The sequence below is a fragment of the Rhinolophus sinicus genome, chromosome 8 (genome assembly GCF_057876585.1).
Source record: "Rhinolophus sinicus isolate RSI-liver-muscle chromosome 8, RSI-T2T, whole genome shotgun sequence".
Lineage (NCBI taxonomy): Eukaryota > Metazoa > Chordata > Mammalia > Chiroptera > Rhinolophidae > Rhinolophus > Rhinolophus sinicus.
The window spans coordinates 9092394-9119747 of NC_142508.1; the positions used below are offsets into that span (position 1 = coordinate 9092394).

General features: G+C 45.1%; 1 protein-coding gene across 2 annotated transcripts in view; it reads left to right on the forward strand.

Moving 5' to 3' along the window:
• DENND2A (DENN domain containing 2A) overlaps positions 1-27354 on the forward strand; it is an 82606-nt gene that overhangs the window by 6713 nt on the left and 48539 nt on the right. The window contains exons 2-3 of one of the 2 annotated variants that reach the window (XM_074315269.2): positions 19423-19524; positions 22651-23806. In XM_074315269.2, coding sequence (XP_074171370.2) covers positions 22779-23806 — 1028 coding nt within the window. In that variant the 5' untranslated portion in view covers positions 19423-19524; positions 22651-22778. The remainder of the gene's footprint in view (positions 1-19422; positions 19525-22650; positions 23807-27354) is intronic. The other variant, XM_074315270.2, reaches the window with a different exon arrangement.

Genomic DNA, 27354 nt, shown 5'->3' on the forward strand with positions numbered 1-27354 from the left:
GCTGTTCCCAGAGGGAGTAGTAGAGCCCTGAAGGTACCCTGGCTGTGCCCAGGAAGTCGGGCTGTTCCCAGAGAGAGTAGTAGAGCCCTGAAGGTACCCTGGCTGTGCCCAGGAAGTCGGGCTGTTCCCAGAGAGAGTGGCGGTGCCCTGAGAGCCCTGGCTGTGTCCAGGAAGTGTGGCTGTTCCCAGAGAAAGTGGCAGTGCCCTGAGAAATCCTAGCTGTGCCCGGGGAAACTAGTGGTACCCTAAGAAGTCCAGGAAGTCTGGCCGTGCCCAGAAGTACTGGTGGTGCCCTGAGAAACCCTGGCTGTGTCCGGGAAGACAGGTGGTACCCTAAGAAGTCCAGGAAGTCTGGCTGTGCCCAGGAGTACTGGTGGTGCCCTGAGAAACCCTGGCTGTGTCCGGGAAGACAGGTGGTACCCTAAGAAGTCCAGGAAGTCTGGCTGTGCCCAGGAGTACTGGTGGTGCCCTGAGAAACCCTGGCTGTGTCCGGGAAGACAGGTGGTACCCTAAGAAGTCCAGGAAGTCTGGCAGTGCCCAGGAGTACTGGTGGTGCCCTGAGAAACCCTGGCTGTGTCCGGGAAGACAGGTGGTACCCTAAGAAGTCCAGGAAGTCTGGCCGTGCCCAGAAGCACTGGTGGTGCCCTGAGAAACCCTGGCTGTGCCCAGAGAGCCTGGCTGTGTCCAGGATATTGCATTCACCCCCAGGCTCCTCGCACAGGTCCCCTCGCGGAAGACGCTTGTCGCGTAGATTGTGAGGCGAGAGCCTGTAGGGGTGGAGTGTGGGGGCGGAGCCCCAGAGAGTAGTTTCCAGGCTCTCGGCCTCACATAGACAGGTGCCTGGCTCAGGTAGTAAATGGCCAACTGTGATTGCATGGCCATCAGCTGTGGCTAGTTGGCCGTCAGCTGTAACCAGTGAGCCATTGGCCACTAATATAACTGCTGTGGCTACGCTAGGAGAGAAGAAGAGAAGAAGGATGGGGCTAGCAAGGAGATGGCGGCTGGGCTGGCAAGTGTGGATGGCGGTTTGCGGACAGTGTGTATCCAGCCTCCAGTGAGAGTATAGTGCCGCCAGAGAGAATAAAATGGTATGACTCCCCTACCTATGGCTCCGTGGGTGTTCCTTTTTGGCCTCACCATATCCTGCGTTCTTGTATGGGGAGCGGGAGCAGAGACCCCGCAGGCCGTCCCGCACGACAAATGGCGCAGCGAGCAGGGTCTCCCGCATGACAGATGGGTATTACTGTCCCTGCCACCACAGCTCACCATGGAAAAAATAATAACTGACTGCCTTTTCCTGGTAAATTGGAACCATTAAAACAGGATGCTTCTATAATTTTATCTGTGCTTCTCACGTCCCTGGGAAATACAGGCCCAACCTCCCCAGATGACCAGGCACAGCCATTTGTATGGGATCATGCAGCAAATCAGGATGAAAACTGACCTTCCATGGTCAGCCGAGAACTGAGGGGAGGAAACATAGAGCTCAGATCTGGTCACTGGACGGGAGTGACAGGCAGCCTGAGATGTAGAACTTGCATCCCCTGCAGCTGGAGGGGGACCAGCTCCTCAGCCACAGACCTGGTCAGGGTGGTGGCAGGAAAGGCCCAGGACCTTCCCACAGCAGCTGGCTGGTGCGCAGGCTTCTGCAGGCCGTGTCTCCAGCTCTCTGGGGCTGAGAGCGATTCTCTACTTCGAACGCTCAGCTGTTGGTAAGCTTGGTTCAGATTTGGAATGAAGTGTGTGGTCCTCCAACCCCAAGTATGACTCCCTGGCATCTTGTGGTGACTGACATCCTTTACATCTGGCCCGTGTCATCGTCTGTTTGTGACAGTCACCAGACATCCACAAGCTCCCAGGACATCAAAAAGGGGCCAGTGCCCTCTGTTTACCCTCCAGCTGCACTGATGCCTCTCACAGGGTGGGAAAATGTCAGGCTGCTTGGTCCTCCCAACACAACGGGGCTTGGTGAATATAGCACTGTGGGGACAGGCCCGAGAGAGCTCTTCTCCCAGGCTCTCCTCTCACCTGAACACAGGACAGCCACGCTCCCTGGCCTGGGACAGAGGAAGGAGATGGGGAAAGGGTCAGAGGGGCTGCTGCCAGGCACACACACAGCCCTGGGTCCAGGCTGCCAGTTCGCTGGAGGAAAACAGAAGAACAATGCTGCTTTCAGGAAGGGGAGACAGAGCAACTGGAAGAGCCCCTTGAGGAAGGTCAACAGGCTCTTCCCCCTGGTCCCTGAAATCTGGCTTCCATCCCTAACCTCCACCCTTAACCACCTGCCAGGTTACTAATGCTGCCTCCCCTGGCCAGTTGCCGTTCTCACCGTCCTCGAGCTCCCTAAGGCATGGGCATGCCTGACGCAGATCAAGGGGGATGTAGAACGGGCACTGACACATCTGTGCCACTCGTCAAAATGCTGAAATGCTTCTGTGCAGGTTGGTAAATAATCGCTGCCCTGAGCCCCAGAGTGGCCCACATTCCTGGGACAGCCCCCTCCCCAGACCTCCCAGCCAGATCCAGCCATGAAAGGATTAACAATAAGGCCATGCTGACTGGCGGGTGTCCCGAGCCCCACCTTTGTTAAGCATTTTGAATATTGCCTCCTCATCTAAGACACCATATTGTTTTGGTTGTCCTAATTGTCTTTGGGGGAAAAAAAGAGAGAGCTCTTCACTGCTTCCCTTTCTTCTTCTCATTCAACAAGTATTTATGCCACACCCATAGCAGACCGGGATCCGGGTTAGACACTAAAGAGAAGTACAAAGGAGCCCTATGCCTGTGTGCGGCCGTCAGACCTCACCGGCCAGTTGGAAGGTGCAGACAAAGAAACGTAAAGAGAAATGGAGGCAAGAGCTGAGTAACAAGGGCAATGTAAGAATAACCCCATGTCTCAGCTCTTGACTCTTCTTTTCTTCACCTTCTCTTTCAGAGAACTCATTCATGCGCTCAGATTCTCTGGCCCCCTCCCAAATTGACATTTCCCGGGGGGTTCTTTCACCAGACCCTGAGATCTTTACCTCTGGCTGCCCACTCTCCATGTCTCCTCTTTAACCTCACCGTGTCGGAAAGACCTAAGGTCTAAGCCTATCTTCATTATGTGTCCTCTTGATTTCCCAAGGGTAGCAAACCTTAGCTCCTTTCTTGCAGAACATCCGCAAGCCTAGTCCAACCCTTTCCATCTTCTCCTCATGGTTCCCCACCCGTCACATGTTTCAGCCCCCCAATCCCCCCAGTCAGTCTGTCCTGGGCAGGAACACCCCTCCTTTTCTTCATGCTCTTGCCTCTCCTTGCACGCTTTCTCCTTCCCAGGGTAGCTTTTAAGGGCAATCCTAACCCTAACCCTAACCCTACTTTGAAGCAGTCTACGACTTTCCTGGTCCACGAATTCCTCCAGTTTCCTTTGTTTCATAACATTTACCACTCCTGTGGTTCAGTTTAGTCCTGAAACCAATCTCACACGGTGACTTTTGTTAAACGTGTGTCAGTTTGTCTTGAGCATTTGCAATCTTTTATTGCCATTTGGTTGATTGGTATTTTGTCGATGTACGCAACACCCAAACCTGTAGCTAATTTTTGTAAGAGTTTATTTGAGGACAGCTGCTGGGAAGCAAGATCTCAAATGCTTCCGCAAAATGACGGTTTTGCAACTTTTATGCATTTGAAATTAAGGAGAGAGGTTGTAAGGAAGATTACATAAATGAAGGTGGGATAGTTAACGAGATTATGTGCTCCCTGGAGGGTGGTTATCTCAAAAGTGAATTAACTAGAAGCATGAAAACAATGGGCAGGGCTTGCCTAAGGCAAAGATAAACATTTTACTGAAGAAGTTACAGGCCTGGGGTGTGACTCCCCATCATGACCTGCCAGTTAGGGATTTATGATCAGATCACCCTGTGAGGTTAGTCTCCACAGAACCCCTATTTCATCCACAGTTTGTATCTTTTATCCTTAACTCTAGGGCAGGGACCCCATATTCGTGTATGACAACGGCACCTCGGCAGAGTGCTGCATTCAGCTCGTTGCTTATCTTATTAATTTCAAATCCATCTGTGGTGGCTTAGATTAGCTGACTCAAATCCTAAGGGAAAGACCATTTTTTGTATCTCCCAACCTAGCTAAGTTAAAAAACAAACATTTCCAGGCATCTCACAACTTCTGAGCACAGAATGCCAGGCCAGTATAGTAAACAAACAGAAACAGGGCCTCAGGCTGTTAGGAGCTAAAAACAGGAGGGAAGGGAAGTGAGGATGAGCATGCTGCTGGGGGGGGGGGGGGGCTCCTCACTGTCACATCTGCCCTCGTGCACCCCGGCTTCCAAGGAAAGGGAAGGGGGTCAGCTCTCCTCCCAATTTCAAAACCACCGTTTACAGATTACGTGGTAACAGCAATTAGGTGTTTGAGAGCGTTTTACAGCTTTAGCACACTGGCAAACCGTGCAGGCTGGGTAAGCAGCCTTGCAGATGAGGTGAGGAAGTGTTGGTGTTATTATTATTATCATAAGGTTCCGTATTATTACTCAACCTAGTATTGTTCAGCAGAGTTAAGTTCACTCGACGTGTGTTGAGTGCTTTTCATAGGACATGTGTGCAGTGCTGAGTGCTTTACTGGTGCAATCTCATTTAATCCCACCGCCCGCTTTCAAAGTAGGTGCTCCGACCGTCAGGAGAGAACTAAGGCTTAGAAAGTCACTTGCCCGAAGTCCGACAGCTCTCACATGGCAGAGCTGGAATTTGAACCTAGATCTGTCTGCTTCCAAAGCCTTTGCTTTTCACCCCCAGGACGTGCAATCTCTCAAGGCCCTTCCCAGAGCTGGGAGCAGGGCGGGAGCGGCCTCAACCCCTTTCTCTGTCTCTCTCTCAGGGAGCCATGGTGCCGGCCCCCGGGAAAGGGGATGGGAGATGACGTCTCTCTCTAAGATTGCTGCCTTTTGTCCAAATGTGCTGGCTGGGAGCCAGGCTGGAAACTCTCTGCTCATGGAAAGAAAGAGAACAGAAGCCAGCAAAAGAGGGTGGGAAAGGGTCTGAGGGGGAGCAAAGGAAGAGGAAAGCAGGAAGGAGAGAGGGAGAGAGGAGGTGGGAAAATGAGGAGCTTGGAGCAGCCCAGCTGGAGCCAGAGACGTCCTGCCAGGAAGCAAGCACCACACTGGGTCTTCCCTCAGGTGCTAGTCTGGGGTGCTCAGAGCATCCAGCCCTGGCAGCCATTGGCCCGGGGTGCCAGTGTTCAGAGGCCCTTCCTCCCCTGCTCCTCTCCTCGATATTACTGTTTCATGAGGTCAGGTTCAAATAAATGAACATCAGAAAAGCCTCCAGAGGGAAAAACAAGTTACAAAATGGCAGTCTCAGGGGCTGGCCCCGGAAGTGGAGGGGATGGCCAGGCAGGTGGTGCCTTTGGAGGTCTGGTACTGGACCTGGATTCATTCAGCATCTCTGGGGCCTTGGGAAAAGAAAAGTTCATCCCTCCAGGCCATGGCCTCTGCATCTATAAAAGGGGCAAAAGTAGGGCTGGTGTGAGGATTCAATGAAATAATCTGCATAGACTCTCGCCTAGAGAATAGTAAATGCTCAATAAATGTTAGTCACTCGTTCATTATTGCAGTTTAATTTGAGGTACCACACATAAATATGTGAAACCTTGAATAAAACATATATAAATAACCATTAAAGCTAACCGTAAAAGAGATAATACAAGGTTATTCACAGTTTGTTAAATAATCAAGTGTAGATAAATGAATAACTGCTATAGAAATTCAGAGGACGGGGGAGAACTTCAGTTTGGGGTGGTCAGGGTAAGTTTTATGGAAAAGTTGGGCGTTAAGCTAGATTCTGAGGTGGGAGCATAATAACAACAAAGGGTCAGGATGGCAACTGTGTAAAAGAGTACGAACTAAAGGGGGGGTGGGGGAGCCCTAATACCCTGAAGCCCAGGACTATTTGCCGATAGGACATTTGTGCTGTTCTCTCGCCCACGATATGCACTTGGACGCAGTATTTCATTTACTAAATCCACTCCAGCTGCAAAAATGTTGATCACCGGGCACCGCGTCATATGGAGAGGCATCCGGATGTGACCTGCCCCTGCTCAGTCTGTGTCCTGGTGGGGTGGTTGGGGGGTCTCACCTTCTTTGTGGCTCTGTTTGTATCATCTCTCCTTGTTTCATTAGTTTTCAGCCTCTGTTTTGGGTTGTTTTCTGGGGGGGGGGGTGTTTTCTGTCTTATCCTCAGTCTCGAGTTTATTTCCTTTAACCTGCTAAATCTCTTTTCCTCTCCAATACAGGGCAGAGAAGCTCTGAACACTATATTAGTTTTTTCTAAAAGATAAGAAAAAGCATTCAGTAGGAGCCAGTGGTTAATACTACCTGGCAGCTGTGAAGCAAATGTTTTTGTTTTTTGTTGTTTTTCAAAAATCTCTCAATAGCCTAATAACAAAGAGTATTTCTCTTTAAACAAACAAACAAAACAAAACACCCCAGAAATCTCTCTGGGTTTCTGAAGAGGTGGGTTTCTCAGCCAACCGAAAAAAAGGAACCACCTTTATCAAACATAATAACTAGTAGACCCAGGTTCTCCTGGGACAGCATCTCCATAGAAACCTGAGTTACCTGGGGAGGGGAAAGGAGTGTGGGGGGAGGTGAATGAGCTCTAGATGGGGCGACAGGAACCTTGGGTCCTGCTCCTGCCTCGGCCACCGTCCAGCCAAGTGACTGAGGCTAGGTCAGCCACAAATCTTCTGGGCCACACTGTTTCATTTCTAGCCCTGACTTCCTCCGGTCATTTTCCTCTGTTCATACTTTGGAGCTTCTCCATGCCGGGGGCCTTTCTAGCTTCATTACGTATCTTTTTTTCCCTCTTTGAATTTCCTCACTAGACTGGGGCCTCTAAGAAGAACTGTCACTTACAGGCTGGGTTCCCAGTGAACAGCTGGGTCACGAGGGGCGGGTTGCTGAGGCCAGGAAGACGTGGAAGGCAGGGTCAGCCAGTGCAGGCGTCATTCCCCACAGGGTCCTGGGAGAAGGGGCTCAGCATTTCCTGAAGGGAAATCACTCCCATAAATAGAGGGATGGGAAAAGGATTCGTCCGTCCATTCCCTCCTGTCAACTCAGCTCTTCCTCTGGTGTCCAGACTCTACAGCCTCTTGTAAATGTGTCAGTGTGTGTGTGAGATGTGATAGTAAGTGCTTTCTTGTCTATCATAGATTCAAAATAAGAACCAAAGAAGACGTCCATGCCTTTTCTTTCTTTATTTACCCACAGGAACCTCTCCTTGGTCCATTCCAATATAAAGCCAGAGCTTTTTCAGTGGGTTTTATTGGGAGGGAAGAAGAGCTACACCCTCTGATACCACATCCTATTTAACTTCATTCAAGAGTCCAGCAGAGCTTCTTGTAGTAATGCTTGTAATCTGCTCAGATCCTTGGAAACGTTAGGCCTCGTGACATTGGCCTTATTAAAACCTCAGCTGTTTCCCACAGCTCCAACGTCATGAAGATCCTCCTATGGGAGGAAAGGGGACTTCGTCGCTGCTCTTCTGACTCCCATAGTGTAACAGGAACGATCCCATCACACCGAGCCACCTGTGCCAAACCCAGTGGGGCTTCAGTTCCCTCAGTAGCTTGTTCAGCTTCAGCCATGTGGCTGCAGATTTAGGTTAAAACTCATACACAACACTTTCCTTTTTTGCATTGAGAAAGTTGTTTAACATAAATTGAATGTGACACTATGTGTTAGTGGGGATTCTCTTAGTTACTTAAGCAAACAAGGGTATGAAGACATCCTGTGGACCCGGTGGGCAGGAAGGCAGCCTGGCCTCAAGACTGAATTGGATCCAGGGAGTCCAGAGCCATCTTTCCACTGGTGTCACTCTTCTCCCCCACAGACGAGCTCTCTCTGCTTCCTAGTCCACGGGGTGGAACATGGCTGCCTCACACGGCCACGTTTCCGTGTTCCGGCCGCACAGAGTAATGCTACTCCCCGGGACGGAATCTGATTGGCCTGACTTGAGTCGGGCCTCCTCTAGAGCCAATCAGCGGTAGCTAGGGGTGGGATCATAGTTCAAACATGGCTGCCCGTGTTCCTGTGACTCCGTGGAGGAGGGAAGGGGCGGTTTGCAGAAAAAGGAGCCTCGTGGTGAGGTAGACAAGTGGGTACCTGCAGTATCTACTGCCTGTGTTATGTTTCTGTAACCATTTTGTGTTAATTTGTCCCAACCACTGTGTTTATAAGAATCTTGGTTCCTCACATGCACTTGCTAAATACTTTGACGAAGATATTGCTTGTCGTGGAGGTAACAGCATATTAGAACAAGGGCTTTGGGGCTAAATAACGTTTTTAAAATCTTGTTGATATTATTATCGGCTATATGCCTCAGTTTCCTCAACTGTAAAGTGAAATTGACTTCCTCTTTTGTACCCAATGCACAGTGCTAGGTGCTTTGATGGATCCTTGCTCACTGTCTCCTCTCCTCCCCTCCCTCCTTCCCGCCCTCTCCCTTCTTTCCTTTTTTCTCTTTCTTTTTTTGGTAACTTTATTGAGGTATAATTCGTATACCATAAAAATTCATCCATTTGAAGTGTACACGTTAATGGTTTTTAGTATATTCATAGAGTTGTGCAACCTTTACCACAGTGAATTCTAAAACATTTTCATCACACCAAAGAGGAAACCCATACCCCTTAGCCCGCACCCCCAACCTCTACCCCGTCCACTCCAATCCTAGCCAACCCCTAATCTACTGTTTGTCTCTATAGGGTTCCCTACTCTAGATATTTTGTATAAATGGACTCATACAATATGTAGACTTTTGTGACTGGCTTCTATTCACTTAGCATAGTGTTTTCCAGGTTCACCCATGTTGTAGCGTGTATCAGTACTTCATTCTTTTTATGGCTCAATGACATTTCATTGTATGGCTGTATCACATTTTGTTTATCTGGTCATCAGTTGATGGCATTCAGATTGCTTTTACTTAATGGCCATTACGAATAATACTGCTGTGCATGTTAGTGTAGAACATATGTGGACATATGTTTCATTTCTCTTGGGAGATGCATTATTTTATGATTATGTTTGTAAAGTGCTTAATGCAATGCCTGACAGATCATAGGACGTGACAGTGCTAATTTCTTTACACTGACCTTCCTGAAGGTTATGAATGAAAGCTATTTCCTGCTTGCTGCCCTTAGAAGAAAGTCAGGCTCCCCCAAAGAGCCTCATCCCTATGGGTCAGACTCTGAGGTTACTGCCCCTGGGGTCCTGGCAGATTCCTGCATCGGGCTTGTGAAGGGGTTGATCCAGGGTGGTTCCGGTTCAAAGTACTGAGAGAGCAGATAACAAGGTTTGAGAGTCAAAATATACATTTTGGAGTAAAAAGATAAGAATTGGATTCCCTGTTCTGCTACTTAAACACTGTGTTTCTGGGAAAGTCTCTGAACCTTGATCTTCTCACCTTCAAAAAGAGGATAACAATAATTACATATGGAAATTGGCGAGAGGGAGGGGGCTTATGTATGTGATAATGTGTGTTTAACATGGAAATCAGGTGCTGTGCAAGTATATTCTAAGCTTTAGGATTGCCACAGGAAAAGAATCAGACTGTGGAAACTTCATCAAGTCACAGCAGGCTCAGAGGGCAGTTGGAGCCTTTGGAGGCACTGGTCAGGTCCTTGGGTGGGGGGAGAGGGGTGCTGTCAAGCCCTTAGGGCTACAGCCCCTTTGTGAAACCAGTTCCTGCCTGCAGCTGGTTTTCTGCTCTGAGAAAGACCGGGGCCATTCTCACTCAGCAGGACTGCAGGCACAGCGGGTCTGCAGTGGGCCTTCCTTGACCACCTGTGGGCTATTCAGTTACCCCAGCGCCAGTTATTCAAAAGTCCATCTTTGCCCTAGTGATTTAAGATGTCGCCTTTACCATATGCAGATTCCTGTGTGTCCTTGGGTCTATGTCAAGTCTTTTCTGTTCCATGGTCTATTTATCTATTCTTGTGGCAGTACCACACTGTTTTAATTACAGAGGCTGGATAGTATGTTTTCATGTCTGGTAGGACCAGTTGCCCGCACACCCTTCTCCTCCCATTTTTTAATTTTTCAGTGTTTTTCTGGGTATTCTTACATGTTTGGTAATCTGGTTTTAAAGTATTCATTGTCCTCCTGGGAGGTCCTGGTGGTGGGTCGGGGATGGGATGGAGGCTGGGGTTGAGTTGTCTTTTGGACCTGGGTGTGCTTACTTATTTCAGTAAACTGGTTTTGTTAGATTCCGTTTTCTTTTGGATTCATGAGCACTGAAAGCTTCTAGTGGTTGGACAGCACTCATTTTCCCTGAATCTCCAAAGCACTTTTTAAAAACAGTCTTTAATTGAGGGAGAATGTTAAAACTTGGTAAATTTGGATAAAGGGTATATAAGAGTTTTCTGTACTATTCTTGCGATTGTTCTGCAAGCTTGTAATTATTTCAAAATAGAACATATTTAAGGTCTTTATGCTTCTGGACCTTTCAGAAAGTCTGCCCAAGTGGTGTCCACAGATTCTGCCTTGGTTCACATGCTGATCAACTGCTCCAACGAAATCCAGCAAATCAGTTAGATGTCATCTCCTTACAGAATCGGTGCTGTTGTTTGTTCAATGGTTTGTGCTTCATTGTCTCACGGTGGGGCAGAGGCGTAATGGCCACCAAAACGAGAAAGTATCTTCAGGCCGAAAAAATGATGCGGGGCAACTCCATAGAATATAACAGAATTTATTATAGCATAATTTCCTTACAGAGATGTAGGGTTGGAGCTGAGACGACCCAGCAATTCTGCAGATTATTTTCTGTTAACAGTACTGTTACTGTACTTTTCAAATACAGTATAACTCAGGTACTAATGATTGATAGGACAAAGGGACAGAGAATGCAGTAGCACCAGGGGCCAAACCTCTGGTGGTTTTGTGATGGATGGTTATTTATAATCAATACTATCACCAGTTTGATATTTATATTGGTTGTCATGCCCTTCCGGCCATTCCTAACAAAAATATTTATGGCTACATTTGTGGAACTCGGATAATCATCAACTAGAAGGCTCTGATATGTTTGCTAAGGACAGTGGCATTGGTCAAAGGTCGTAGCATGAAAGAAATCCGGGACACGGAAATGGGGTTAGTTTTGTTCACATCCACATGTATCCAGCTTCCTCACGCATGTAGTCATTTTGAGGTTATGCAAACATCGATGCCGTTTACCTATAAGCCCTAAAGGAAATTCCGCCCATCCTTCAGCCCAGATCTACAAAGGGATCGCGCCTTCACCTGTTCTACTTCTCATGCTGTGTTTTGTATTGGAGACGTTCATGCACATCTTTTTCCCCCAGCTTTATTGAGATAATTGATGTATGACGTTGTATAACTTTAAGGTGTGTAACATGATGATTTGATAGTCGTATATATTGCAAAATGATGGTCACAATAAGGCTAGTTAACACCTCCACCACCTCACACAGTTAATGTTTTTTGTTTATGTGATGAGAACATTTAACGTCTACTCTCTACACAACTTTCAAGTATATGATACAGTATTATTATATGCATGTTATTTCCTGTATGAGAATGCACACTCTTGGCGGGCAAATAAATCTATATATTTTACATTTCTGCCAGGCTTCACTCAATTCCCGGTGTGAAGCAGACACAACTATTATTGGAAGAACGAATGACATGACTGTTTCCCTGTTGGCCATAGGTCCCCATATAATCTCTCTTTGGACCATCGAAACATCTGTACTGTGAGGTGGTTACTACACACCAAGTCATGGTGGTCACTAAGGGAGGCAGTGAGAATAAAGGATCACGTGCCTAACTAACTCCCCTTCCTTTTCCTAACTGTGACAAAGCAAAACAAGTAGTGGAGTGACGGGCTCAGCTGAGCTCAGTGTCGTACAGCTGCCATTGTGACTAGAGGCAAACTTGGGGCCTGTTGGGGGCGCCACAAGGTAGCCCTAGACACCCACAGACAGCAGCAGGGTTTACAGCTGCCCTTGGTATTTGTAATAGTAATAATAATGCATGCTTATTATAGAACATTTGGAAAAAAGGTTTTTTTGTTGTTGAAAATATAGATAAGAGAACGGAGAAAAAAAAAATCATTCCAAGTTTCTTACCCAATAACAGCTACTGTTCCTTTGTTACATTTCCTTGCAGTCATTTTCTTATGTGTACAATTTTGAATAAGAATAGGTTCCCCCCCCTTTTAAAAAACATGTTTTGAACACAGCATTTTGGATCCTGTTTCTTTTGTCTAACATTATAACATGAGCATTTTTCATTTAATAATAGTCTTTTTTTTAGGTTGACTTTTTGATTTACATTTTTAAAATAATAGCTTTATTGAGATATAATTCACATACAGATATAATTCACATAATTCACAATTCACACACTTCAAGTGTATAGTTTAACGGTTGGTAGTATATTCACAGTGTGTAAACACAATCAATTGTATAACATTTGCATCACCCCAGAAAGAAACCCCACACATTAGCAGTCATTCCTCTTTCCTCCTGCCCACCCACTCCTGACCCAGGCAACCACTAATCTACTTTCTTTCTCTATAGAATTACAGTCTTCTTAAACATAATTTAATTTGTTGTGTAATACTCTATTGAGTAGCTAAAGCTATATTATAGTTTACGTTGCCATTATATTGCTTGACATTTTAGTCATTTTTACTTCAATATTGTAAATAATATAACTATAAACTTTTATGTATACATTTTCCCATATTTAGGATCATTTCTTAGTATAGAGTCCCAAACTATACAAATGTATTATATAGATATGAAAAAAATGTATTAATATAATCACAGAACCATAAAAAGAGAGACCCACAAAAACGTTCACTCTCCCTCCCAGCTCACTCAGTTAGCAAATGTTTATGAAATTCAGCATGGTATAAAAGAAGGATAAAACAGTTGCTCATCTTGAAGAGATGAACAAGACAGACACTCAAAATAATGAGCTGAAGTTTAGTTCTAGTCTAGATTAGATAATCCACTGTGAGGCCACAGTAATATATATGTATAGCTTAAAGAGGACCAGACTTGGGTTCAAAGTGTAGACTCATTCCTGGCCCTATCACTGATGAGTTGTACGAACTAAACTTCCCTGAGCCTCAATTTCCTCATCAGAAAAATGGCAGGAGCATTGCCATTGAGTTCTGTAGAGGTTAGAAAATAAGACGTGGTTTCCAGCCTCGCCAAGAACAGAGAGAAGGAAGAGCAAGTTTAAATATTTGGGAGTTGGAAGGAGTTAGAACTTGGCTTCCAACCGTTTGGTGACCTGTAGTATGCCACACAAACAAAAGGAAGTGTCCTTTTTTATTGAAAGAAAATCCATTTATCTGAATTCAGATTTTTAAACCACATTTTGGCATTATTAGCATATTTCATAACTTCCATAATTTCATGCTTTCGTGATTTATGATAAACTCACACTAACTTTTACCGCAGAGGTGACACCACTGAACCACGCTGTGGTTTAGAGTCCATGTGCAAGATGGCCACCCAATTGTACTTGCTCTCTTTTTACCCTCCACAAAACGGTGAACCCACAGGCGACACACGGAAGTATTTCCGCATTGCAAGTAAGTGAGGCAAAAAGCATGATTTTCAAATATTGTCAAGAGAGAAATGTATTTCCATCCTACTCAGGTGACCAAATACATCTCTGTGTGTAAGCATGTTCAGCAGATGTGAAAAAAATCCTGCCTGTGTTTGTAGAAGTGAGAACAGTAAAAAAACCTTTAGCTGCCTCTGGCCTCGGGGACATAATCCAGTCTGTAATCTCACGCTGCTCAGGGGCTTCATTTGTCAGACACACTGGCAGGTGTAGGTCAGGAAAATACTGATCAAGTTATTAAAAGCAACTATTGTCAGGAACTGGGTATTCATACTGACAGAAAGTGTGAAAACTGCTCAGGTGACACTCCTGCTCTAGACGTCTCCTTTAGTGTGGAAACAAGCCTTGATTTTGAAGCCCGGGTAGGAAAAGGTGTGTGAAGGAACATTTGGAGCATTTACACCTGGGCTCAAGGGGCAGGAGCAATTTAACTGTGTGCTGATACCTCGTCCACAAGATTTCAGGGTTGCTCTGAAGTACGAGCAAACAAATACACTGGAGTAACAGAGTAAAAGACGGCCTTACAAAGGAGAGTGTTTCTGGGGGCACCCCCATTTGGGACCCCCTCCCTCTCAGGAGCTCTCACCCTTTGCTTTCAATAAACTATCCTCTTTTTGAAAAAGAAAACAAAGGAGAGTATTTCTGTTGCCGACTCATGATGCAAGTGGCAGGGACGTAAACATGGTTCATGTCCATGCCAGTGGCTCTTAGGCATCAGCATGGCCGTGGAGTCCCTGGGGAACTGCTCTGGCAGTCTGATTCACACGGTCTGGGGCAGGGCCAGGACTCCTCACTTGTAGCAATTGTCCCTGCTTATTCTTTTTTTAATAACAGCTTTATTGAGATACAATTCACGTACCATAATAGTCACCCTTTGAAGTGTACAATTAAGTGTTTTTTTAGCATAAGTGTTTTTGTGCAACCATCACTACTACTGCGTTTCCCCAAAAATAAGATCTAGCCAGACAATCAGCTCTAATGCGTCTTTTGGAGCAAAGATTAATATAAGACCCGGTATTATATATTATATTAATTATACCCAGTCTTGTATTATAGTAAAATAAGACTGGGTCTTATATTAATTTTTGCTCCAAAAGACACATTAGAGCTGATTGTCCGGCTAGGTCTTATTGTCGGGGAAACGTGGTATCTAATTTGAAAAAATTTTCATCACTTCCGTCTCCCCACCAAAACCCATACCTGTTAGCAGTTTCTCCTCGCTCCCGCTCCTCCAACCCCTGGTAACCACTAATATACTCTCTGTCTCTGTGGATTTGCCTGTTCTGGACATTTCACATACATGGGATATAATGTCTGGTCTTTGTCACTGGTTTCTTTCACTTCACGTGATGTTTTCAAGGTTCACCCACGCTGTAGTAGCCACGAGTCCTCCATTTTTATGGCTGAATATACTCCATGGTGTGGCCAGACCAGTTTGTTTATGCAGTCACCTGTTGATGGACATTTAGGTAGAAGAAGGTGCTATGTGTTTGTTCATTCAACAGACACTTCTTGAGCACTGTTATTTCATGGGGAAATCTGGGCTCAAAAGCAGAACTAGAAATAGGAAGATTTTGGTGGTTAGCGGAAGTCGCTCCCTTGGCTCTGCCACTGTTTTTACCTGGTGTGGTGTCGGGTCATGGTGTGCAGTGTTTTGGTGCAGGCATGGTTTAAGCGTTTGGTCCGAGAGCGCAGGCAGTGGTTTTACCAACCGTGGTCCCCTGGTGGTGGTTCTGAGGCAGCATAGCCCGTGGCTTCTCTTGTTCCGTACCTGCTCGGAGTCCTCCATCCTCTTCCAAATGTGAAAAAGTTGATTTGGTTTTGAAAATGCTCCAAAATAAAAAAATATAAAGCTATTATGTAAAAAAAGAGACAGCAGTCCATTTCAATTTTTTAAAAAGCTTTCTGTGTTTGAAGATGGTAAAAATGAAGCATCAAAAGGAGTGAGCTTCACTGAACACTTAGACATAGCAAGAGCCACATTGTGTGATTGCATGTGTCCTTTGTCCTTCTCAGTATGTTTTCTGAAAACAAACACCTTCTGCACGTGCTTGCCAATAAGAATGCTCAGTTGAGAAAATAATTATTTCTGTTCTACTGCAATTGTTATGGTTTCTTTTCAATTTTATTTCCTGCTCTTTATCAGGTGATAAAACTAAGTTATTAGAATCGTTAAAGCTGAACAGCTTGTAGCTTTATTTGCAGCACAAATAAAAACCATTTAAAATTTAATTTTATTAGTATGTACGTAAGTAATTTATTATCTAAGTAGTATTTTTTCATTCAGTATATCAAGTATGACCATTTTATGAATCAAGTTATATATAACATATATTTACCTGTGTTTCAGAACTAATATACTAACCTTAGAGCAGTAAAGGGCACTGGAAAATTATAATTGTGTATGTTTTATTCTTCACACCACCTCCTCCCTAGCCCAAATTTCTTTTTTTTCAATTAAATATGCTTATGCATTTTTTTTTAATTGGGAAATATTGGGGAGCAATGTGTTTTTCCAGGGCCCATCAACTCCAAGTCAACTCATTGTTTTCAATCTAGTTGTGGAAGGCACAGCTCACTGGCCCATGTGGGAATCAAACTGGCGACCTTGGTGTTATGAGCACTACGCTCTAACCACTGAGCCAACCGGCTGCCCTTATAATGCATTTTTAATTGAGCTATAATTCACATAAAATTCACATTTACACATGTACAAGTTAGCGACTTGTAGTATATTCACTATGGTGTATGACTATCACCATTATCTAATTCCAGAACACCTCTGTCATCCCAGAAAGTAACCCTTACCTGTTAGCAATCAATCCCATTTCCTCCCTCCCCTTATGGGTTTGCCTGTTTTGGACATTTCGTATGTATGGAGTCACACAATCTGTGGCCTTTTGTGTCTGGGTTTTTCACTTAGTATATTTTCAAGGTCATCCTGGTTGTAGCATGTATCAGTACTTCATTCCTTTTCATGGCTGAATAATAGTCCATTGTATGGCTATACCACATTTGAAAAATCCACTTATCTGTTGACCCACTTAACATGTCCAGATTTTACTTTTTATTTAAATCACTGTTTTCATTTTAAGATTTGGGGAAAATAAGTCCCTTCCCCCATGGCTTCAACAACATGTCTAGATTGTTTTTCCAGCAGTCTCTAAAGTAGTAAGATCTGAAGTGCTTTTTGTCGGTGACTTTGATAGCAAAGTTTCTGTAGACCATGTATCACCTCTCCTTGTTGCCACCATAAAAACCCCACCAGCGTTAACAGGAAGAGGTTATTACTGTTGAGAAACAGCTCCATCCTGCAATCCCTGACCTATAAATTACCATTATTATGGTAATCTGAGTCACAGCGTACTCCCAATTAGCAAATTAGGCTAGGATTGTCACCTAATTAATGACTTTTAACATGAGAGACAAAAAGGAAAGGGTCCAAGTTTGGGGGGAGCAGCATTTTCCATTCCTCTGTGAGTTCAGCAATGCTGGTGGGCTGATTGCTGCGTGGATGGGCTTCTGTGCTCCCTCAGTTTCATCTCCTGAATCCCACTTGAACTTGCTTCTCAGAATACGGTATCAGCTGCTTTTCTAGAGACCGTGGTTTTGGTACTAGAAGTCACTATTGCCCGATGGGGAGAGAGTTCCTGTAATACCGTGTTGTGTAAGTGTTCCTTAGGATCTTGAACCACAAAGTGCATACATGATTCTCTGTGTGTTACTTTGTCCTTTTTGGAGAAGCTGTGTCTTCCTGGCAAGTAGAGGGAAACTGTTCCCTTGGGGAGAGAGCTGGATTACAGGACTAATCGTGACCAGGCCCAGCCCCAGACAGACACTATGTCTCACTGATCTTTGAATCCCCAGAGCGTCCGGCACAGGTCCTGGCACCCATCACAGTGGCTGTGAAAGAGAACGCCCGCTTTAAAGAAGAGCATGGGTGGAGAGCGTTGCTGCCTCACAGTGGGTCTGGTCTGGGTGGGGGCTCAGTGCAGGCCTGAGGCGGGCGCCCGTGGGGAGTGGCCGCTGTCCTTGCCCTCCGCCGGGTCCTCCGCAGGCAGGACAGAAGAGCAGTGTCTGTCGGCCCAGCCAATCGGAGAGGCTGCAGAAGCTTTGTGAAGCATAATGAGAGGGGCAGTGAGTTCCTTCCTGTCCCTGAACGGCCTTTCAGGGAAGGGAGAGCCCTGAGGCCTGGCTTCTTTAAAGAACTGGGCTTACGTTCAGCATTGATATGCCCCCAAATGTGGGGTGCTGGTCGCTGGGTAAGAGCACAGCTGAGCTCCATCCTCCTCCCAAACACACACTTTCGGGGACCTGTCTGTTCCTGTCCTTGATTTTTTTCAGCTCACCGCTCCCTAACTCCCACTTTTAATTTCTCCTTATTTTCTCTTTTCCCCTCTGACTTCCCTCTCCTTGTTCCCAAGAGTTAAAGCCCAGTCCTTTGATTTCTTGGAGGGAGGTAATGCCCAGGCCAGGACCTTGGACAACCACCCTGTCACCTGACAGGTAAACCATCCTGGGAGAGGGAGTAGGAATCTTGCCAACTAGAAGGAGTTGGGAGAGGAATTCCCTGGAAGTTCAGGTCAGTGGAAAAGAAACGTGAATCTGCACTCTCTCAATACTCCTTAAACTCCTAGCCAAGGAGTTACCTGCTCTCCATCAGGAGCGACCAGTCGTGCGGTGTTCATGCTTTACAGACTTGCATGGCCCGTCCTGTAAGCATTTTCTTTTCTTTTCTTTTCTTTTTTCTGTTTTGTTTTGTTTTCTGTTGGCATTTTCCTATGGGTCTCATCTTCCTAGCCACATCCACCTGTGCAGTGTTCGTTTGTCCTCACATTGAAAGACACAGATGACTGTAGGGACTTGGTATTGAAATAACATCTTAATCAGCCACTTCCGTTCTTTCCCATGTCAGACAGCGGAGTATTTATAGCACTGTTTCTGTACTGAGGCTGCTGCTTTAGTAGCCACATGGTCCTTGTCATGTTTCAGGTTTGAGATGCTCGGTGGGATTCCTGGCTTTGCTGGGACCATCTCCTACTTTCCCTTAGACCTGACAGAGGACCTACTGGGTAGGCACTTCCTCCTCTTGGGTTTGGAGCCGCCTGGAGGGGCTCCCCGTGCCCAACTCTGAGCCAACGACAGTGGGTGTATGTCCGCCATTGGGGCCAGCAGAAGAGGAGAGTACCTCTGTGTGGATATTAACACTTTGGTGGGTGGTTTGTTTCTTGTTTCAAATAAAATAACAGCTCTTCTCTTCTTTGATGGCTGTTAACTCATCATAGGTTCTCAGAGAGTCTGAAAAATGATCGGGTTACACTGGTATTTGCGTTTTTCTTTTCTTTTTCTTTTTTCTATAGAAGCCAAATACATTTATTAAACCTACTTTCAGCCAGGCAATTAGAGATAAAGACATCTATAACTACAGAGGGTTCACAGCCTGCAGAACCACTTAGCCAGGCAACGCTAGGTAAAAGTGACTTTCGTTTGTTTTAAGTGAGTGAGGCCTTCATTTTGAGCTAGTTATGTCTTGCTTTCTAAGGTTAGGTATTTTCTGGAAATGTTTGTGACTTTAATACACACATACGCACGCGAGAAGAGGTTTGTCCTGGGGTCTGAGTCTGGATGGACCTCAGGATTCTGTGCCCTTGCGCCCCTCCTGCGTCAGGGTTTCTGAGGTGCCGCCCTGTTCCCCGCCACTCCAGGGTAAACAGCGTGGGGTGTGGGCCCCCGATTGGCGGTCGTGGCTCACTGAATGTGCGTCCTTGTCCCCCCAGACAACTTGGAGCTCCTCTCCGTGCTGACATGATGACAGTCTGCAGACTGGCCAACAGCAGACACAGCCAGACTGAAAACCCGAGCTACAAATTGGCTGACAAGTAAGAACTCTTCTCCCCTGAGAGTGAAGCAGTTGGCGCAGACCCTCAGCCTCCTTCTGTTGCCTCCTCACTAACCACACTGCCTTGATCTCAGGAGGCATTTCTTTTCTGGGTCACTGTGGTGCCCCTCCTGTATCATCTCCATGTGCTGCGCTCGTTAAGAACCTGACACCCAAGTGGTCAATGGAAGGTGTGCCCAGTGCCCGGTGCTGAGACCCTGCACGGCCGCTGCAGGCAGTATCCCCATCTGTGCGTCCCAGTCCTGGGTTTGTTTTCCGAACGACCAGGTGCGCAGGTCTGTTAATTATCAGTGAGCCCTGAATCTTTGCACTGCATCTGTCCACATCCCCAGCTTTACCCATCTCAGAGGGGCAGGGTTGTTTTCTCCTCAGATGGTTTCCTCTGATGCACTCCCTCACATTCTGGGGGAGTTGGCGATCACCCAGCTGTTTATAGCTGTGGGCCTCAGTCCAGAGCCCCTTCTGGGGGCCATAGAATCCCAGAAACAGGAACTCGAGAAATTTCGGATGCCGCACTAGGATTAGGTCAACTGCCCCTGGTGTCATTATCCTTGCTGCTCTTGCTTGAGCTTTACCAGTGCAGCGTGGTCTTCCAGCAAGCCACCCTTTTTCCTCTTGGGTTTTTATTATTTTATTTTATTGAGGATCAGTGTGTTTCTCCAGGGCCCATCAGCGCCAAGTCAAGTCGTTGTCCTTCAGTCTAGTTGTGGAGGGACAAGTCCAGGTGCCATTTTCAATCTTACTTGCAGGGGGCACAGCCCACCATCCCATGCGGGAATTGAACCGGCAACCTTGTTGTTAAGGAGCTCTTAACCAACTGAGCACTCTACCCAACTGAGCCATCCGGCCGCCCCTCCGGCAGCTCAGCGGCAGTTCGTTGTCTTCAGTCTAGTTGTGGAGGGCGCAGCTCACTGGCCCATGTGGGAATCGAACTGGCGACCCTGTTAAAAGTCCGCACTCTAACCAGCTGAGCCATCCGGCTGCCGTCCTCTTGGGTTTTTAGATAGGACCTTGTGATGGTGAAGTCATGCTTTGGACTCTTATTAGACAACAGCGATAATCGTTACAGTAACACCAGTTACCCTCACCAATAGCAAGACTTATAATGTGTGCTGTACTCTGGGTACAGCGCACACATTGACTCATCCATTCACTCATTTAATAAATAGTTAATGACTACCTACGAAGTACTGGGCACAGCTAGCAAGATAAATCAGGCCTCTGCGCTCCGACGGTTCCAATCTAGAGAAAGGAGACAGGGATCTTATTTTAAGATGAAAACAAAAGAAGCCAAGATTCAAACCCAGGTCCCCCTGACTCTAAATCCGCGTATTTACCTACTATCACGTGTTTAACAGTACATATGATATTAATGGTTATATATTATATCATTTGTCACTAAACTAAACCTGAACAGTGTTTTTATGTATCTGTCCTCTCCTCATCTTGCGACTACTAGTACCGTCAAAGCAAGGACTTTAACTTCTGCCTTCTGAACTCTCAGTAAACGATCAACAAACTGATTCTGATTCTGACTAAAACCTGAATTCACGCTAGTGTCCTCAGTGGTGACAGGACGATTAAAAAATGTGTTCTTTTTCTGTAAACGCTCTGTTATGAATGCTAATTGTTTATTCAAACAAGGAATTCTGCTTTGGTAGCCATATTTAACATATAAAAATGTGTTTGCAATTTCACAAGTTTCTAATTTATGCCGAGCAACCAACAGCAGCAAAACAATGTACGATTGGAATAGAAAGCTGAATAGTAACAGGATGCATGAATTGTGTGAACCTTAACTGCAGTTTCAGAATTCCTCTGTTGTCAGATCTATATATTCAGCAAATGTGCACCATGAACTTGGTCCATGCCTGTTTGCTCATCTTGGCACATCTAAGGTCACTTGTGTTCAGTCATGACCGGTGCTGGTGGAAGAAAAGTGTTACATTTCAAAACACAGATACTCTCATTCTCTTCAGACTGGCTTACAAATGTTTTTCTTTCAAAATAATTGTTAGCATCATCATGGTGGAAATTCATCTCCTGGAATCACACTTGGAGGCATATATCCCTTCCCGTACCTTCTAGGCCAGCTCTTCCTGCAACGGTGGGAAGGTTCTGCTCCACCAACAGTAACCGTTGGCCATGCGGGGCTACTGCCGCTGAGATGTGGCTTGACACGTGGCTGTTGCAACTGAGGAACTGAAGCCTGAATTTGATTTGATTTCAGTTTAAGTAGCCACATATGGCTGGTGGCCACGTATTTGACCGTACAGGCCACACATAAAGTCTGCATCTCCTTGTTGACTCACTCATTCGTTCATGCAACAGAGATTTACTCTGCCAGGTATGGTTCCACGTGCTAGGGATGCAGCAGTAGCCAAACAGGCCAAATCTAAAACAAAACAAAACAATCCCTGTCCTCAGAGAGAGACCAGTCTAGTGGGCTCACATTCCAGAGGAAGTTCAATTCACATCCAACCAATCACTGTGTCGTTACCCATTCAAATCAGGACAATTTATCAAGCCCAGAATTAGCAAACACTTCATAACTTATGGCACTGATTTAATTTTTAAATAGTCATTACAAAGGCCCATCCATTGATTACAGAAGCAGAGGAAACTTCAACTATGTAATCTTTTCTCTCATGACAGTTCTCCTATTTTCATCAGGGAAAAAGCTGACAGTAATGCTAACCGCCACTTCTTGGACACTCAGGACATGCAGGATGCTTTATGTGGGCTGGCTCACTCAATGTGTACAGTCACCCTGTCAGATACGTATTAGTAGTAGTAGTCCCATTTCACAGATGAGAAAGTTGACATTTCGAGTAGTTAAGCAACTGGCCCAAGGTCCCAAAGCTGGTCAGTGGTTGAATTAGGATTTAAACCCAAGTCTACTGGACGCCAAAATCCAATCGCTCCTTTCATTCCACCATGCTGTCTTCCCAAGAAAAACATTAAGTGATTTTTTTTCACGGTGGTTTCAGTGTTTGTGATTTGCAATTAGCATATGACATTTATATCTAAGTTCTAGCAAATCTCTATGACCAGCCAAGAGCAGTAACCAAAAATCCCTCACCCAGTGTTTGTCTTTCTTTTTTAGGGTCAAGGCGGAAGGTCCAAAGGCTGGGGAAGACCCTCGAAGGCAGCCATTGAGGCCTTCCTTTCCTTTCCTAGACTACTCAGGACTCACCCCTCCGCAGGAGCCCGCAGGGAAGCCTCCGTAACCTGATGCTTGAGTCAAGAGGAGACTGTTTTCACCAGAACATGTTGAGTTCTAATATGATCATCAGCGACCCCGCTTCAGAGCTCAGTGCCAAAGAAGCCAGCAGGACGGGCAGGAGGCTGCTCGGCGGCATTCCCAACTCCTGCCCTCCTGCCCGCGGTGGGGCCCGGCACGTGTCGCTCAGCATAAAGGACAAGATATCAGAATGGGAGGGGAAGAAGGAGTCACCCACTCCGGCACCTGCACCTGGCAGGAAAGCAGACGAGCAAGAGGATTACCTGCCGCCCTGTGTGATGAAGAGAGGTAGTGACGGTGTGAGGACTCGGGTCACGGAGGCTCAGAATGGGACGAGGCCGGACGCAGAGAGCAAAGAGAACGAGTGGAATAAAGGGGCAGTGGACGTCGGGGGACAGGATGCAGGGCGGAGGCTCGACGGCAGCCAGCCAGCCAGGGAGCTGGCTCCCAGCTCGGGCAGAGGCCGGGAGCCGAGGCCTGGCAAGCAGCACTTTCAGAATGACAACCTGTCTGTGCTGAAGCAGGTCAAGAAACTTGAGCAGGCTCTGAAGGATGGGTCGGCAGGGCTGGATCCCCAGTTACCCGGGACGTGTTATTCCCTGCACTGCCTGCCAGACAAGGCCGAGGACGGGCCCACCCTAACTGAGAACCGTGGGGGCGCGAGTGGCTCAGAACTCAGGTCCCACCACTTGGATCTGGAAGCCGGGGAGCCCGCCCTTGGGCCTTCGGAGGGGAGGAGAGGCTCGTGCAGAAGGCCCTGGGACCAGAGCCTGGAGAGTGTATACAGGGCCTTCCCCTCAAAACCCTTCATCAACCCCCTGCCCAAACCGCGGAGGACGTTCAAACACGATGGAGAAGGGGACAAGGATGGGAAACCAGGCATCGGCTTCAGGAAAGACAGAAGGAACCTGCCTCCTCTGCCCTCTCTACCTCCCCCGCCCCTGCCCTCCTCTCCCCCGCCTGCCTCTGTGAACAGAAGACTGTGGAACGGGAGACCGAAACCCAGTGCGGACCACAGGTAGGTGACGGCCGCTGCTTGAGTGGTTTATGCCGCATCACAGCTGTCTGTTCTCAGCCTAATTATTCGTTTTCAGAAATTGACAAATCTCGTAGCTAGTCAAGACTCCATGTCTTAAGATGGTTTATGGATAAAACCTGGGAACCGATGCTTGAGGTTTGCATAGTCATCTCCTGCTTGGGTCTCCTGCCTGGTTATCTAATAGTTTGCATGTAATGTGTCCAAACCTAAATTCTCAATCCAGGCCATCCCTAAGCATCTCCTCTCAGAATAATTGCCATCTTGTTAAATGACATCAGCCTTCATTTTGCTTGGGCCACAAACCTCAGGCCCATCTCTGATTCCTGTCTTTTGCACGCACTCCTATCTAATTCCTCAGCAGGTCCTTCGGTTCTAGTTTTAAATGTCTTGAATGTGATTACATCTCATCCGCTGCTCCCACCTTAGTCTTCTTGGATCCACCCAGTGTATTTCTCCCTCAGTGGGCCGGGGAATCTTTTAGAAATATAAATTAGGCCATGTCACTCCCCCACTCACCATAGTCTGTCATGTAGGATTCTTTTGGCTGCAAAGAATATAATTTCTGATTTTCTCTTCCAGGGGAAGAAGATTTATATATTCTAAAATTTTATATATGTATATTTATAGTATATAAAAATTATATGCTTTTAAAAATTAAATCGTGATAGTCTTTTTTTTACTTGGGATATCATTAAAATGTTTCAATGTTACTAGCTTCCTTTTTTCTTCCCCACCTTTTTTTTTTTTTTTAACATTCCTTATATCATGTGGCTAAACCATATTTTATTTAGCTAGTCCCCTACTGATGGACACTTAGGTTGTTTCCAGTTTACAAATAATGCTGTGATGAGCAGTATGTAGCATTAAAGAACGCTCCAGAGCCAGAGTAGTTACTAAATCTGCTACTTATTAGCTGTGTGACATTGGACAAGCAACTAAATTTGGCCTCATTTTACTTATCTGTAAAACAGTGATAATCATAGTAACCACTTTATAGGTTTGTTGTGAAGATTATTTGAATAAATATGTATAAACCATAAGTTAAAACAGAGCCTGGGATATAGTAAATGCTCAATAAATGTTAACTGGGTTTGGTTTTGTTTTTCGGGCTCTCTTTAGTTTAATTAATTAGGGTGTGTATTTCTTTTCCAGTACCAAGTTGTTTTCATTATTTTAACTTCAAAATGTGTTTTAATATCTAGTTGTCCTTGCGAAAATTTCTTATTGTTGCTAATAGTTGGTCCTCTTGGACATCCTGCATATACTATCATGTCATATGACAATGACCATTTGGTCTCCTATTTAACAATTATAAACCTCTTATTTCCTTATTCTCCTTTTTCAAAAATGTCTTGACCGTTCTTGCATGTAGTTTTCTAAATGTTTTGTATATCACTAGCAAATTTCACACACACAGAATATATGTTAGTTTTTTAATTGGATTTCTATGCATTTGCTAAGTTTATCCCTAAGTATTTTATATTTTGTTGCCATTGTTAATGTCTTCTCTTTTCTCATTACTTGGTCTTTGTATTTAAGAAAGCTATTTTTTTTTCTATTATTCTTTTAAAAGACACCTTAGAGAAATTTCTTATTGTTTCTAATATTAGTCAGTTGATTCTCTTGGACTTTTCTAAGTATATAATCATGTTGTCTGCAAAGAATTCTTGTTTTACCTTTTTCTTTTTAATGTATACCTTCTAATTCTTTCTCTGGCTGAATTGCACTGGATAATACTTTCAGAACAGTGTTAAATAATAGGGCAGAGAGCGGTGGGCAGCCTTATCTCTCCCCTAACTTTAATGGTAATGTTTCTGTGTCTCACTCTTTAAGCACCCTTGTCTGAGATATATTTTAATGTTATCAAGGTAGTGTTCATTTATATTTATTTCTTATTTTACTAAGAGTTTTAAAAATTAGGATTGGATATGAGATTTTGTCAAATTACTTTTTGGCAACTTGGTGCAATCTTGTGGTTCTCCTTTGACCTATTAATAGTGAATTTCTACCCTAATATTAATCCATCCTTACATTTTTGGGGTGAACTCCCATTCGGTCCTGTTTTATTATTCTTTTAATGTCCTACTAAATTCTGTTTGCTGATCTTTTAAGATTTTTGTCTCAGTATTCCATAAATGGGACTGATCTAGACGTGGCATTTATTGTACTATCTTTATCAGGCTTTGGTATCAACGAGATCTACAGAAGAATTTCGAGAATTCCTTCCTCACGTTCTGAGAAAGTTGGAATCCATCTCCAGTCCTGCATCCTTTCCCAAACAAGTGCCAAGCCCAGGGCCCCACATACTCTGGTGGCTTTTTGCTCCTGTCCCCCGTGCTTCCTAACTGTAGCTCTTCCATGCCCTTTCTGGGCTGATCCTCCAAAGAAGCCCACCCTCCCAAGGGCAGGTGGATTCTGGGAACTTGGAGTCTTTCATCTGTGTCATCACTGGGCAGACAGATCAACCTGGTGAATAGTTATTCCCATTATCTTTTCTCCCTTAGCTACCATCTGCTTTTTTCAGTCTTCCAGCATTTTCTTTAAAACCAGCTAAAGTTACTTAGTTTCAGTCCAAAGATCAAATTTTTCTTGGCCAGTTTGAATATGGTTGCATCAGCTGTGTTTTAAGAATTTGGGCTTTGGATTTTTTGTTTTGTTTAAAATAGTACAATGTGGGTAATTAGGGCAAGATGTTCACTTTCTGCTTTTAAAAAATAAAGTGAGCTCTTTCTAGTGGTCCTATCTCTTAAAAAAAAAAAAAAAAGGAATAAAAAAAAAAAAAGAAAAAGCTCAGTTCTGAATTTGGCACACTTACCGCCCTCTCTGAGGCAGGAAAGCCAAGCCAAGATTGAAGAAAGAAATGATTAAGGATTTTGAGGTTATGAAGGTTTAGAATTACACAGCCAGGCTGTGTGCATTAGAGAATGTATTCAGCTTATTTTCATAGGCCGATTAGTCCACCTCGGCAACAGCCAAACCAGTGAATTCAGATACTCATTTTGAAAAAATGTAGTTTTCTTTCTCTCTTCTTATTTTTGCCTTCCCTTTTCTTTCCCCTTCCTCCTTTTCTCCTTCCCTTCTTTCTTCCCTTTCTTCTCTCTTCTTTCTTCATTTCTCTAAAGCCCCAGGAAATTAAATGCAAGGACTTAGGCCTTCAATCCTAAAATGGAAAATGAGAGACCCTCAAATGTCAGGAAATTCCAAAGATAAGGTTCCTACAGCAGCATTAACTTGGTTATGTATGTTTTATGGCCTGCATTTAATAACTTTGGCAGGAATGCCTGAAGGCCGACATTTAACAAGGAAAGTTGCTATTTTTTTAAGTATAAGCAGCATCCTGAATCACATGTACCCATCCACCCAAAAGGATTTAACTTGAATACAGGTTTTTTATTTTAGTTTAATTTGCTCATATGACAGAGTGTTTAGATCTTTATGAACTCAAATAACTACATTGACCAAAGTTTGTTCAACTGATGGTTTTGGCATTATGTAGATTGAGCCTTTCCTTGGGGCTTTAGCATAAG